Source organism: Sarcophilus harrisii, chromosome 5 (assembly GCF_902635505.1).
Source record: "Sarcophilus harrisii chromosome 5, mSarHar1.11, whole genome shotgun sequence".
Classification (NCBI taxonomy): Eukaryota; Metazoa; Chordata; class Mammalia; order Dasyuromorphia; family Dasyuridae; genus Sarcophilus; species Sarcophilus harrisii.
The window spans coordinates 271,985,560-271,999,001 of NC_045430.1; the positions used below are offsets into that span (position 1 = coordinate 271,985,560).

At 40.3% G+C, this 13,442-nt stretch overlaps 1 protein-coding gene across 1 annotated transcript in view; it reads left to right on the top strand.

Moving 5' to 3' along the window:
• HIBADH (3-hydroxyisobutyrate dehydrogenase) overlaps positions 1-13,442 on the top strand; it is a 145,846-nt gene that overhangs the window by 114,515 nt on the left and 17,889 nt on the right. Inside the window, exons 5-6 of the mRNA XM_031940524.1 lie at positions 8,065-8,198; positions 9,578-9,654. Of these exons, the coding sequence (XP_031796384.1) occupies positions 8,065-8,198; positions 9,578-9,654 (211 nt within the window). The remainder of the gene's footprint in view (positions 1-8,064; positions 8,199-9,577; positions 9,655-13,442) is intronic.

The following is a 13,442-nucleotide window of genomic DNA, read 5'->3' on the forward strand; positions in this document are numbered from 1 at the left end:
CAGCACTTTAGAAGCAAATGTGAGCCTTGGAATGTTTGTCTGTTAGTATCCAGCTTCTTGGAGACAAAGCAGCATATCAAGAGTGTCTTATAGATTCACCATTCTGATCTGTATTCATGATAAAATTGAAAAGGGTCATAGATTGGAGCAAGGGAAAGGGATGTAATGTTACTGTCACTTAGGAGGATTAGATAAGAAATAAAAAATCACGTATTGATCATAGAGAATTTAGACAGAAGAAAATAAAACATTTCTTTTATCAAAAGTGTACCTATCGACCTTTTATTTTTTTAAAGCATAATATTTAGGTTTCATTTGGAGTTCTGAGGTGTCTCTCCCACTGTCACCCCACACTAGAAAAGGCCAACATTTGACATATATATATATATATATATATATATATATATATATATACTTACATAAATATAATGTGTAAATATATACAAATATATATATATATATATTTATATAAGGAAACATAATACCTATAATTCTTTCTCTGGAGATGTTTAGCATCTTCCTTCATAAGATTTTCATGGCTGATTTGAATGTTCATATTACTCAGAATAGCTTAGACCTTTGAAGTTGCCTTTTTTTTTTTTTGCTGAGTCAATTGGGGTTAAGTTTGCCCAGGGTCACACAGCCAGGTAGTGTTAAGTGTCTGAGGCTAGATTTGAACTCAGGCCCTCCTGACTTCAGGGCTGGTGCTCTATCCACTGCACTACCTAGTTGCCCCTTCACAGTTACTCTTCAAACAATATTACTGTTATTGTATCCAACTTTTCTTGGTTCTGCTCATTTCATTCTGTGTTATTTCACGCAAGTCTTTCCATGTTTTTCTAAAACCCACCTGCTCATCATTTCTTACAGAACAGGATTTCATCACAATCATGTGCCTAGTTGATGGGCATTCCCTCCCTTTCCAGGTCTTTGCCACCACTAGGAGAACTGCTCTAAGCCTTTTGGAACATGGAGGTTCTTTTTCTTTTTCCCTGATCATCTCAGGAAACAGACCTAATAGTGGTACTGCTGGGTCAAAGGTTATACATATACAACAGTTTAGGCATTATTACATATTCCTTTCCAAAATGATTAGAGCAGTTCAGTTTCACCAACCTCATATTTTCAAAAGACTACTACGTTTATGAACCAATAGTGTGAGATATTTTTGGCAGTAAAATATATATATATATATATATATATATATATTTGTATATTTATGTTTTTAAAGTTTTAGCACCTCAAATTACCACAGAATTCTAAGATTAGACAGAACTTTTAGGCATTATGGAATCCAACTCATTTATTTTTTCCAGATGAGAAATTAGGCCCAGAAAAGTTTAAGGTTTTGTTTAAAGTCTCATAGTTCTTAGAACTAGGACTGGAACCTGGGTATCTTTACTACTAGTCAATTACCCTTTCTTCCTTACACCAGAGGCTCCTAGATTTTGCAGAGTGTACACCAGCTTCTTCACCCTTTTGTTCATGGCTCATTCTCGTACTTCTTTGTCTGGGTTATCCCACTGCCCCATATTTACACTCAGCTCATCAGACCCCAGTAGGGGATTGTTACTGAAGAGTGGAAGATAGCTCAGATTGATATCGAAGGAGGCCACTTGAATAAGTTCTGAATTTTGTGTGCATCATGCAGTTAACGGAACCAATTCCATCTCCCCAAGTCTCCGATTTCCTTCAAGATTTAGATCCAACACCACCTTGTGTGCAAACCCAGCTGCCCGTGGAGCAGTTCTGACTTGGAGCCCATCTGGGCGCCATCTGCAATGTCTGTTCTTACATGTCTCCCTTATGAGAAGGTAACCTCCCTGAAGGCAAGGACGGTTTCACTTTTGTGTTTGATGCCATGAACTGTGCTAAGCACAAGGGCATGGGGCAGGTGCTTAATAAGTGCCTGTGGCCTGCCAGTTGCCGGATTTCTCCTGGGAATGTTCAATCTGCTACCAGACATTTCCCCTTGTGTGCTCAATCAGTGCTTCCTACGGCAGGGGAGAGGGAGGGAGCCACAGTATGGAGAACTGAGGAGTGAGAGGAGACGGAAACCCCTTGGTAGGTGGGCACCTTTCTCAAGAAGCCCGGACACATGGGGCAGGAGAGACCGAGGGAAGCGAGCGCAGGTGACAATGGCCCGACGAGTGGTTCTTGGCCAGTTTGTTTTAAAGGATGGGGCCAGAGAGGGCATGTTTGTAGGCAGCAGGGAAGCAGCCACAGCACAGGGAGAGACTGAAGACAAGAGGGGGGGATATCTGGGGAAGATGGAAGGTGAAGGGATCATGTGGGATTGAGGGGCTGTCTTTGGGAAGGAGAAGGGCTACCTCTTCATCTGGAAGTGGAAAAAAAAGGTAGCGAGAGAGATGAAGAGGAGGGAAGAAAGGCAGAGCTCTTGGTGAGTAGCCTGAGTTTTTGTAAAGCATGATGCAGGTATCTCAGCTAAAAGGGGGAGGGGAAGGGCTCCATGGGAACTTCAGGAGAGACAAGAATGGTTGGAATAACAGGTCTGGAGATTGGGGTGGCTAACCTGTGAGGGAGGAATAGAATGTTTACCTGGCTGAGATGAGAGAATACATTTGTAAGGTATCAGAGAAATAAAATCGAAGGAGAAAGCTGGTGGAAGCTAGCTAACTTTGGGGGCTAGGACAAGGGCACGAGATTAACATGTAAAGAATAGTGCAGATGTGGACAGATTCGCCAAGGAGTACAGAGAAGGAAGGGAAGAGAGAGTAAGGTGATGGCCCAGAAAAAAAGAGAAGAAAATAGAAATCAGCGAAAATTAAGAAAAGCCTGGTCTTGGACAGAAACAATCAGACAAAGGGATTTTGTGTGAAGGCAAGATGAGTGATGTCTTTGAAGCTGCCTAGTAGGAAGGCAGGTAACTTCACCCTGTGGCCTCTTTCTCCTTGATTGGTGAATCCCCTGGAACCTCCATTAAAGGAAGTCTCCATGTCAACTGTGTCCATTCTGATCTTGACTGAGACCATGACTCTCCACATGCCTTTTCCACCCTGCCCCTTGCTATTAGTATCCTTTTATGCGTTCTCCCTTAGAATGTAAGCTCCTTAAGGGCAGGTAATGTCTTTCTTTTTGCTTATCTTTATAATCCCAGAATTACTAGGATGCTTGGCACATAATAAGCAAATAACAAATGTTTGTCTGTGTATAGTAAGTGTATGATGAATGTTTAATTTGTTGAATTGCAGCTATTTTAAATAGCAAAAAGTAGAATTCTAGCAGCTATTGCCCCTAGGTTGTCATAGTATGAAGTAGATTTAAGGGAAGAGTTACTTTAAAAAAGTCACATACTGGAGGACCAGAGTTACGAGCTTTAGTTCTGCCCTGGCTATGGAATTCCATTGGGTGAATGGTACAGGAGTGGGGTGATGTCTTGGGAAGGCCTAGTCTATACACCATTATTGTACTATACCATCTACATTTTACCCCGATCCTAGCGCTCCTGCTGCTCATTTAGCTTTCTAAATCTTAGCTACTTTAGCTCAAAACAATGGCAGAATCCAACTTGTTATTGTTTGCCTCATAAGGTTGATGTGAAGATCAAATGAGATAATGATCACAAATTTAATTATAATCATTACAAATTATAATGAATGATAAGTTATACTCTAATATGACACATAACTGTATGCTATATTATTGCCGTATTGGAACTCTCTTTTGGATTTGGCTCCTGGGATTACCAAATTCTCATTTGGGGCAGAATCTACATTTTGGCATATATTCTCAAGAGGTTGTAAATAATTAAACACACACACACACTCACGGCCTAGGGATTCAAATGTTGGATGGAGGAAAGAATTGAACAGAACTCTCTAAGCATGTGTAATAAAGTGGATTGTTCTTTTGCATTTATTTTTTTCAAATTTATTTTTTACATGAAATAAGTGTTTGAACAAGTGAGAAAGTGCAGCTGTCAAAAGCTTAACCAGCTGAGGACTATTGTCATCATTAATTTTTCTCTAATAAATGACTCTCTGAAGCTATTTAGCAGCCTGTAATGTAGCTACAAAGCTATTGACCTATGATTGATAGTTCTGGGTTTTGTTTGTGAGCTTTGACTGAAATTGTTATTTAATTTGCTGTAGGTCAGATCACTGGATCAGTGATAAGGCTGAGTATGGGTGTTGAATAAAAACAGTTCTTGATGTTGGAGGACATCATGCTGGGAAATATATCTGAAGCCAGCATGGTAACAGTCACTTGTACTTCCGCTTGATTGAATGAACAGTGGGCATAGGTCACAATTAAAGCCATCCTCTGAACCTGGGACTTCCGTACAAAATCGCTTCCAAAGAATGTGCTCTGAAGGATAGTCGTGGTTCCGGGGCTGTGTGTGTCCTTTCAAGCTTCCAGAGGTGATCTCATTTTTCCAATTTACTTTGGTTAACATAATGCTGACTTCTTACAGTGCCGGTACCTAATTGGTTAAAAATAGTATGAACCCCCATAGGTTGTTTGACTTTGCAGTAGTGAAGTAGTTCACAATTTGAATGAAATATGGTTCCTCTCACTTGGGCTTTTTAAGAATAAAGATAGTGGGTTTGGGTGAATAAATTAAGTTCAAAAGTAGGCCATTACTTGCAGCTGTCTCTTCTAATGGGCTCTGGTTTTATACATGTTCCAGAGTCTTATGGTGTTTTCATTCCCAGCTCTAGTGTAAAATGAAGTGTAAATATAAGACATTGGCTAATAGCTCATCCACATAGTATCCTTGTCTTGGACAACAGGATTTGACGTGAAAATTGTGAGCTGATATTTTCAGTATCAATGAAGAATGACTTTTCCATTCCTCTCTGAAAACAACCCTGATAATGTGTCTGGCCTGTTTTATAGTTAATAAGGTTCTTAGTTGGATCAAATCTATTTCAGTACGAGCCTAATTTTTGGAGGCCCTGAGACTCTACCATGTGGAATGGTATTTCTTTGTGATCAGTGCAGAATCTGTGAGTTTTAAAGAGTATACTCTTAAGTACTAGGACACACTTAAACAATGCCATCTTCTGAAATGGGAACTAATAAGAAACAACAAAATAATAACATCCAGTATTTACAGAGTAGTATAAGGTTTACAAAGTTCTTTACATTATTACTATATTTATCTTCATAACAACCCCATGAGGTAGGCAAACTTGCTAACCTCATTTTATCGATGATAAAATTGAGTCTGAGAGAGGTCACATAGCTAGTAAGTGTTTGAAGCAGGATTTGAACCGGATTCTTCCTAACTCCAAGTTCAGCACTATAATTCTAGTGTTAATACCTTGGATCTGAATAGTCAGCTTCAGAAGTGACCTAGAGTTTATGAATATGTTGCTAGAAGACTAAGATGCCCCCTTGGAAAGAATGGAAATAAATTCTAATTTACATCATGTTTCCTAACAGGAAATGTTACTCTGGCTGACATTTTTTGATGGCTGTTAAAGAATTTTGACAAAGGAAACTTGGATAGTAAAAATTTGCCAATACTAACACACACTGTCCAAGGAAGAAGGTCCTCTGACTCTAGGTGATTAATGTCAGTTCCTCTTGGAGCAGAGAAAATTAATTCATTAAACTTAGTCTTAGGATGTTGGGATTTCTTCTTGAGAACATCAGCTCAGTTGGTTCTGACTGGGTTCTCCTCGAGCAACATTGTAATTTTTATAACTTTATTTCCTGATTGTATCTACCCCCTAGGAGAAAGTACCTATAAGAATCATCCTGATTCTTATGCCAGGTAGAGCTTCCATTGTAAATTAATAGTTTAATATTTTAGATTATAATATTATTTGTATTACTCATTTTTAATTGAGTCTGATTAAACTGATAAAATTAAGTTTCTGAATGTTTAAGCCAAAGACAAGACTATGGACTCATGGTGATTTCACCAAAGTACTGCTACCCCATGAAGTAGATAGATCATCAAGCCCCTTTCTTGAGCACCATCCCCATACCAATACAGAAGAGAAAGAGCCACAGCTAAAAATTTTTTAAATTAATTTTAGCCTAAAATTTTATGCTTACTCAACAGAGTCTTTTTTTGTGTGTATATATTTATTTATGCAGTTAACTTGTTGCACAAGAAAAATCGGATTTCGAAAGGTAAAAATAACCTAGGAAGAAAAACAAAAATGCAAGCAAACAACAGAAAGAGTGGAAATGCTATGTTGTGGTCCACACTCATTTCCCAGTGTTCTTTTGCTGGGTGGAGCTCATCATCACTGATTAGTTGGAATTGAATTGGATCCTCTCCTTGCAGAAGATAGCCACTTCTATCAGGATTGATCCTCATATGATATTGTTTCAGCAGAATCTTTTAAGAAGATCCAGACGAATAGGAGAATTCATTTATAGTTCTTATGCCTGCTTATCTCTTGGTACCAGTGCATTGGCCAAACTATGATATTGCAGAGTGTCCATTGAAATAATCAGTCTCTGAAGAAGACCTCCAAATAGAATCTTACTATCTGAAATTTTCATTTAATGCCTTTGCTGGCAAATATATACTTTTTTTAAAATGAGAAAATCTAAACACAGAAAACAGACATCAGGATGCACTAGTTAGGGAAAATTCAGCAAATAATAATTTAACACCTACTATGTACAAAGCACTGTGCTAGACCTGGGGAATATAAAGACAAAAACAGATATCAGTTTCTGCCCTCAAGGAGCTTAAAATTATCAAATGAGAATGCACCATGCAAACAGATAAGCAAATATAAGAAAATTTGAGAGAACAAGCACTGGGGAAGAAGAAAATGGTAGAATGGTAGATGATAGCTAAGCTGAATCTTGATGGAAGAAAAAGATTGTCAGACACAGAGTTAAAGAGGGAGGACATCCTAAGCAAGAAAAGGGAGAGATATTATCATTCTCCAAATCGGTGGGTTTAAATAGTCTTGAGGTGGCTCTCCTTCCACTTGAACCTTTAATATAACTAGATGTTGCTTGGAGATAATGGATCAATGAGTATAGAATTAATACTTAGAACAGGAAGTGGGTGTCCATTTCTGTCATACTCTTTTTAGACTTAAGTCTTTAGAAAAGCTATGATTCAGTCATTGTGAATATTCTAGTGCAAATGGAGCCCTTTCCCCCAAATCTTAATGCTGCAGAGGGGATCCCCACTTTTCAAAGGCTGCCAGGTGCTACTGAGATAAAAATGTGCCCACTGGACTAAGCACTCAGATTGCAAGATTAGAGCTTGAAGGGACTCTGCAGATCATTTCTTCCAGTTGTCTCATTTAACTGAGATGAGGAGACTAAGACTCTGTGTGGGGGACTGGGGGTGGCTAAGAGGACCGGCTTGGAGTAAAGCGGCTCATCACTGGAAGGCCGTTGGCCAGGGGCTGATTAAATATTGGGTCACATCAACTCATAAAGCTGTCAAACGTCTTGCAGCAAAATACTGAAGTGGGACTGGCCCTAAATTCTAGATTATCCATGAGTTCTGCACAATGGAACACCTCCACCTTGTTTTTTTGGGGGCTTTCTTGTGGCTTTATGATTTTACATATGGTTCCATATATAAAGTAGTTCTTCAAGATGGAGAGTCACTCTCCCTGTGAGAATAATACTCCCCCTGTCTCCTTATCCTGTATTATTCTTAGGTGTTTTCAGGGATCCTCCATTGAGGACTTCTTCTGCCTCTGGAGGCCTGCCTTTGGATCCTGCAGAGCACTGTCCTTGGACATTCTGTCCCTATCTCCTCCTTTTTACCCAACCACTCTTTATCAGATTAGCTATGAGCTTGGGCCCGTCATCACTGACCCTGTTTATGCATCCATGAGACCTCCCATTGCTCTTAGAGCCCCCGAGAGTTTGGGTTCTTCAGAGGGAGCCTCGGGTCACACGTAGTACAGTGCCTACCAGAGCAGTGTTTCAGTGTTGGACAAGATGGAATCATGGGAAGGATTGCAGAACATGCTTGCTGTGGACACGGTTTGTGTCCGTGATGTTTTAGCTTGAATTTTATGTCTTAAAATTCTAAATTTATGTTTTTAAATCCTCTCCGAATGTTCCCTGCATTTATTCTCCCCTCCACATCTTTCTTTCCAGGCGTGGGAGCTGCTCGAGCTGGGAACCTGACGTTCATGGTGGGAGGACTGGAGCGAGAGTTTGCTGCTGCCAGAGAATTACTGGAATGCATGGGATCCAACGTGGTGTATTGTGGAGGGGTGGGAACTGGACAGGTAAGGGAGCACGGGGAGATACTGTGAGCTCAGCTTCCCTTTTCTCTTCCTTCTCTATGTTTTCACATTCATTTAATTCCCTTTTCTTCATACTTGATTCGGGTTTTCTTGAATGAATATATTCAGTTCATCAGAAAGCATTTTCTGGGTGTCTCCTGTGGGCCAGGCCCTATGTGAGGCCTGAGACTATCACTACAAGGGTAAAACACATTCCTGCTCCCACAGGAAACGGGTGTTCTCCTGGAGGATGGGTGGGGTATAAACACAATCACAGAAAAGTAAATGCAGAGCATGGCTTCAGGTGAAGACCACTGGGGAAACCTAAAGAGGAAACAGGAGCGGAGCCATGATGGGGTCTGCTAATGATATGACAGAGTCCCCGCCATTTTATAAATAGACCTGAAAGCTTGGCTCACATTGCCGCCATCTCAGTGCCAGAGGCTTTCAGTTACTTCTGCCTTTCTCTCTCCCCTGAGCATCAGGTCTTTCTCTCCAGCTGCTTCCTCCTTCCATCTAATTCTCCTCTGACAGGCCGTCTCTCCAAGGCAAGCCCTGGGCCCTCATTCTGTCTGATCCTTTGGGCCCCTTGCAATTGCCCCTTGCCCCAGCCTTTAGCAGAATGGGGCTCTGTGGGGATCAGAGCTGTGTCCTTGCTAGGCCTCAGTGCTGGCCTGGTTCTTGAGGGGAGCAGGAAGGCGCTTGGTGGAGGCTCACAGAGCCCCTGCTGCCCCCCCTGATCCCAGCTGTCCCACCAGCCCGGCTGGCTGCCTGGACACCACCCACTCCCCTCTCCTTCATCTTCTATTACTTCCTATTTCCTCCAGACTTTTCCTCACCTTCCAGTTCCTCCATGACTTTGTCGTGTCCTGCCTTTCTCCAGGGGTCCTGCAGCGACCATCCTACTGCATGCCCCCCGAGAGAAGGGTTTCATCCCCCAGGCTCTGCCCCTGCCACTCCCTGGCATTCTCCTCTGGCCTCTCGGTGCCCGGTGTCACCGGCTGGACTCGTGGGGCCTCCTCAGTCCAGATCCCCACTGACCTCAATTGGTCTTTGTATCGGGTGCCCTTGTCTCAGCTGGGGGCTCCCCTCAGCCACTGAGGTCGGGCTGCCGAGGGACCAAGATGTCGGCATGCTGCCATTCGGTTTGCTCAGTGCGCAGGTCGGCTTCACCTACAAATTATGTTCAGAGGAAAGACTCGCCCTCTGTGTGGTCCCCTAATGTTGACCCAAAGGCCAAACCCCAGGACATTTGCCTGACTCCCGGTGAGAGTCACACCCTTGCGGGAATCACAAGGTGAAGGTTTCCCCTCGGGTGCAGACAAAGCTCCTCTGAAGCCATCCCGTGGCCCCTCCATGCTGACCATCTACTTCCTTTTCAGGCAGCAAAAATATGCAACAACATGCTGTTGGCCATCAGCATGATCGGGACTGCGGAAGCGATGAATCTTGGAATCAGGTCTGTGGCTGTATGTTGTTAGGAGCTGTGTCTGTCGGTGGGGGGAGAATAATACTACAGAGTAGTAGGAGTTTCTCCCGCAAAAAAATTTGCAGTTGCTTGGAATATTGGAATATCCTTGACCGTGCCTGTTTAGCCAGAGGTTGGACCTTAGACAAGTTTTCTTTGTAAGAGTCACAAAGTACCATGGCATTTTTTGCATTTAAAGTTAATTATCTTTTTTGTTGTTGTTGTGATGTTCCCATTTCTTGTATCATGTTGAAGTAGGGGTTACAATCCCTGCATAAGTGACATGTAGCTTGGCAATAGGGAACTAAATTTGCATGAATGGTAGGATTAGTGTGTAGTGCAGGTCATATGTAAAAGTCCCGATGATTATTTTATTTACCTTGAATTTAGTCCTCCCAAGAAATGTTGCTGGTGGTTCTGTTTTCCACATAAATTAGAGTTCAGTCCAAGAGATATATTTTATAGCCATAACCTCTTACAGTTGGCTAGTTTTTCACCCTTGCAGTCAGAACCCAACATTTCTTTTACTTATTAAAATGTATTCACACATATATCTGGATGTTATTATGTAAATGGCTTTGTTGTTTTACATAGATTATCCAATATTTTACTTAAATTGGGTCACAAATTTTCTTTTTTCTATTAAAAGGAAGGAAAAAAAGCATGTATTTTTTTGTTTGTTTGTTTTTTGATTGTTTTGCAAGGCAAATGGGGTTAAGTGACTTGCCCAGAGTCACATAGCTAGCAAGTGTTAAGTTACATTCCTGTAAAATTGACATGTACCTTGACAATAGAGAGTTAAATTTGCATGAATGGAAGGGTTGGTGTGCTGTGTAGGTTGTGTGCAAAAGTCCCAGGTGATTATTTTATTTATTTGAATGTAGTCCTCCCAGTAATTGTTGGTGGTGGTTCTCTTCTCCGCATAGTTCTGTCTGGATTTGAACTCAGGTCCTCTTGACTTAAGGGCTGGTACTATATCCACTGTTCCATTTAGATGTCTCCACCCCCCTCCAAAAAAAAGCATTTGTTAAGTACCTACTGTGTACCAGGCATTGTGCTAAGTGCTTTTACTTTGATCCTACAATAACTCTGTGAAGGAGGTTATTATCCCTATTTTGCTATTATTATCTCTACTTTTTCATTTGAGAAAACTGAGACAGGGAATATTTAAGTCACTTTCCCAGGATCACACAGCTAGTAAGTGTTTAAGGTTGGATTTGAACTCAAGTCCTCCTGATTCTAGACCCAGTGGAAGGGATAAGTTCTTAATTAGGCTTGTGAATCAACAATCTTTTAATTTGAAACTCTTCATATGACAGATCATTAAACAATTACATAAAGCAATATAATTAATGTATGTTCAATTAAACACATGTTCAATTTTCTGAAGGCATGAGTACATGCCTTCCTTTCTCTCTGTTTCTTTCCTCTCCTCTTTTTCTCCCTGTCTTCCTTTCCCTTTCTCTGATCATACTCGTTCTCATTTCATTTTTGTTCTCTTTTTCTTTTACTCTACTTATCTAGCCTCCCAATAAATTAGTTTTTTGTTGAATAATTCATGCATTATTTGATGCTTTAGATTAAGGGTTCTTAACTTGGAATCCTGAACTTGGTTTTAATAAATATTTTTATAACTTTATTTTAGTATATTTGGATTCTTTTGTAATCCCACATGTTTTTATTTTGTGTAAATGTTATCCTAAGAGGTTCATAGGCTTTACCATGTTGCCAAAAAAGGTCCATGACATAAAAAGGTTAAGAAGCCATGTTTCAGATACACTCCCCAAATCACCCCTAACTAAAATATTAAACACATTCAATAAAACTAGAATACTATAACATACCATTCAGTTTTTGATAAAAGCTACAAAACAGCAAAAAGCACTTACTTTAAAACAACAACAACACAGTAATGGATTCACATTTCCTCTTAATTACCATATCAAGATGCTGTTGCTTTATTGAATTGCCCTTGTCTCAGATGTTGGACTATCTTGACCTATTAAGTTGTCATGTTGTAATTGAGATAAAAGAGGAATTTGCTTTGCATCAGTGCTAATTGGTTTATCAATATCCTGTACCATTTACATTTTAAAATTGAATGTCTGTAAGATGGTGAAGCATATCTGTATTAAGCTTTAATAAAATGGCTAGTCTCTGATGTAGCTATTGTTAAAACCAATTGTAATTCAACGTGGTGTATCTGTATTATGGTCAGTTTTAGTCTATGGGTCACTTAGCATAATTGAAAAACTACTTGCCTACAACTTATTTTCATGTCTTGCGCTATCACAGTTAACAAATAAAAGGGAGATGGAAATTTCTGGGACCAAAATGCATACAAAATTAATTAGTGTTGACAACAGGATGAGTGACTTGGTGCATATTTTAACATAGTTCAGTGTTTGGGGATAAAAAAAAAAAGGGTTTGTAAATTAGGGATGTAACAAGACTATAGGCTGGTAAATTTTCCCTCCATGGCAATCCAGTCCATTCCATTTCCTACCATTTACTTTGAGCATTCTGACTCCAGAAGCTATTCATCCTGCAGAATAATGGCTCTTATTATAATGTGGCACTCCTTCAATACTTTTTGCTATTCAGACTAGCTAGGTAATAATTTGCTATTGACTGAAAAAAGCTGAGTTTTTAATAGAGTTCTAGAAGTTCTAATCCAATTAAATTCACCGACATTTTTTATAGTCCTATTATATGCTAAGCTGGTGATACAGGTGTGTCATGGACTTCCTTCTATAGTTTTCTGAACTTACTTGTTCCCCCAGCTTGAACTGAAGCTGGCAGATCTGGGCTTCTCAATAGGGTATGCCATTCAATTGCTTTCTTAGGATTTGGGGAAGCAACCTTGGGATGAGGAGGAATAAACTGTTTTTAACTCTGTAGTTCCTCAATCCCCATCAGTGTGTTTCACATTTAAACAAAATTAATCAACATGATACCATTAAACACAAAACATTTACTAAAGGATATGGCAGAAAAAGGAATAATTATAGTATTTTCTTAGTAGAGGGCGCAACTAATTTTAATGCTTGCAGTCCCTCCTTGACATTCACATGTTTAACTTTTGCAACTTAAAGCCTTCTTGTGATTTTTAGTAGCCTAATTTTCGCTTTCACATCGGCAATATCGCACAGCACATTCATAACTCTGCACAGTACAGAAAAAAATAAGAGGCATAATGCAGCATTTATAGCTGCAAAAAGGGGAAAGTATTGGTAAAAATGTTCATGAATCCTTTCCAGAAAGTGCTAAAGTAACTTGTCAAGTACATGAAGAAACTGAAAGAAAAATAAAAAAAGTAGCTAACTTTGTGAGCAAATGAGAAAGCAGATACCTCTGCTCTCTGTGATGCTCATGGACAGGCCTCGGCCTCCCGGGCCGCTCCCCCAGACTACCCTCCCACCGGTGCGACTGGGTCCTGCCTGCTGGACCTGACTGAGCCCAGCTGCTCTGGGGGGAGTTCCAACCTCAGATAGGGGCCAGCGACTCTCTGGGAGGCACGTCTTTTTCATCAGGGGCAGTGCAGACAGTGAGTCCGAAGGGAGATTAGAGATGGCAGTTTGTCCTTGGGGATTCTTCTGACATTGCTGCCTTTGCCCTTCCTATCTGGGGTTCCTATTTTCTCTTGTGTTTTATGTATTATCCTAGGTTTACTGTCTAAAGAAAGGTGCACATTATTGGAATGGATGCTTTGTTATAAAGAATTATATGCAGAAAAGTACATTTTCAGCAATTTCTAGCAAAAGATTACCATTTTTTGT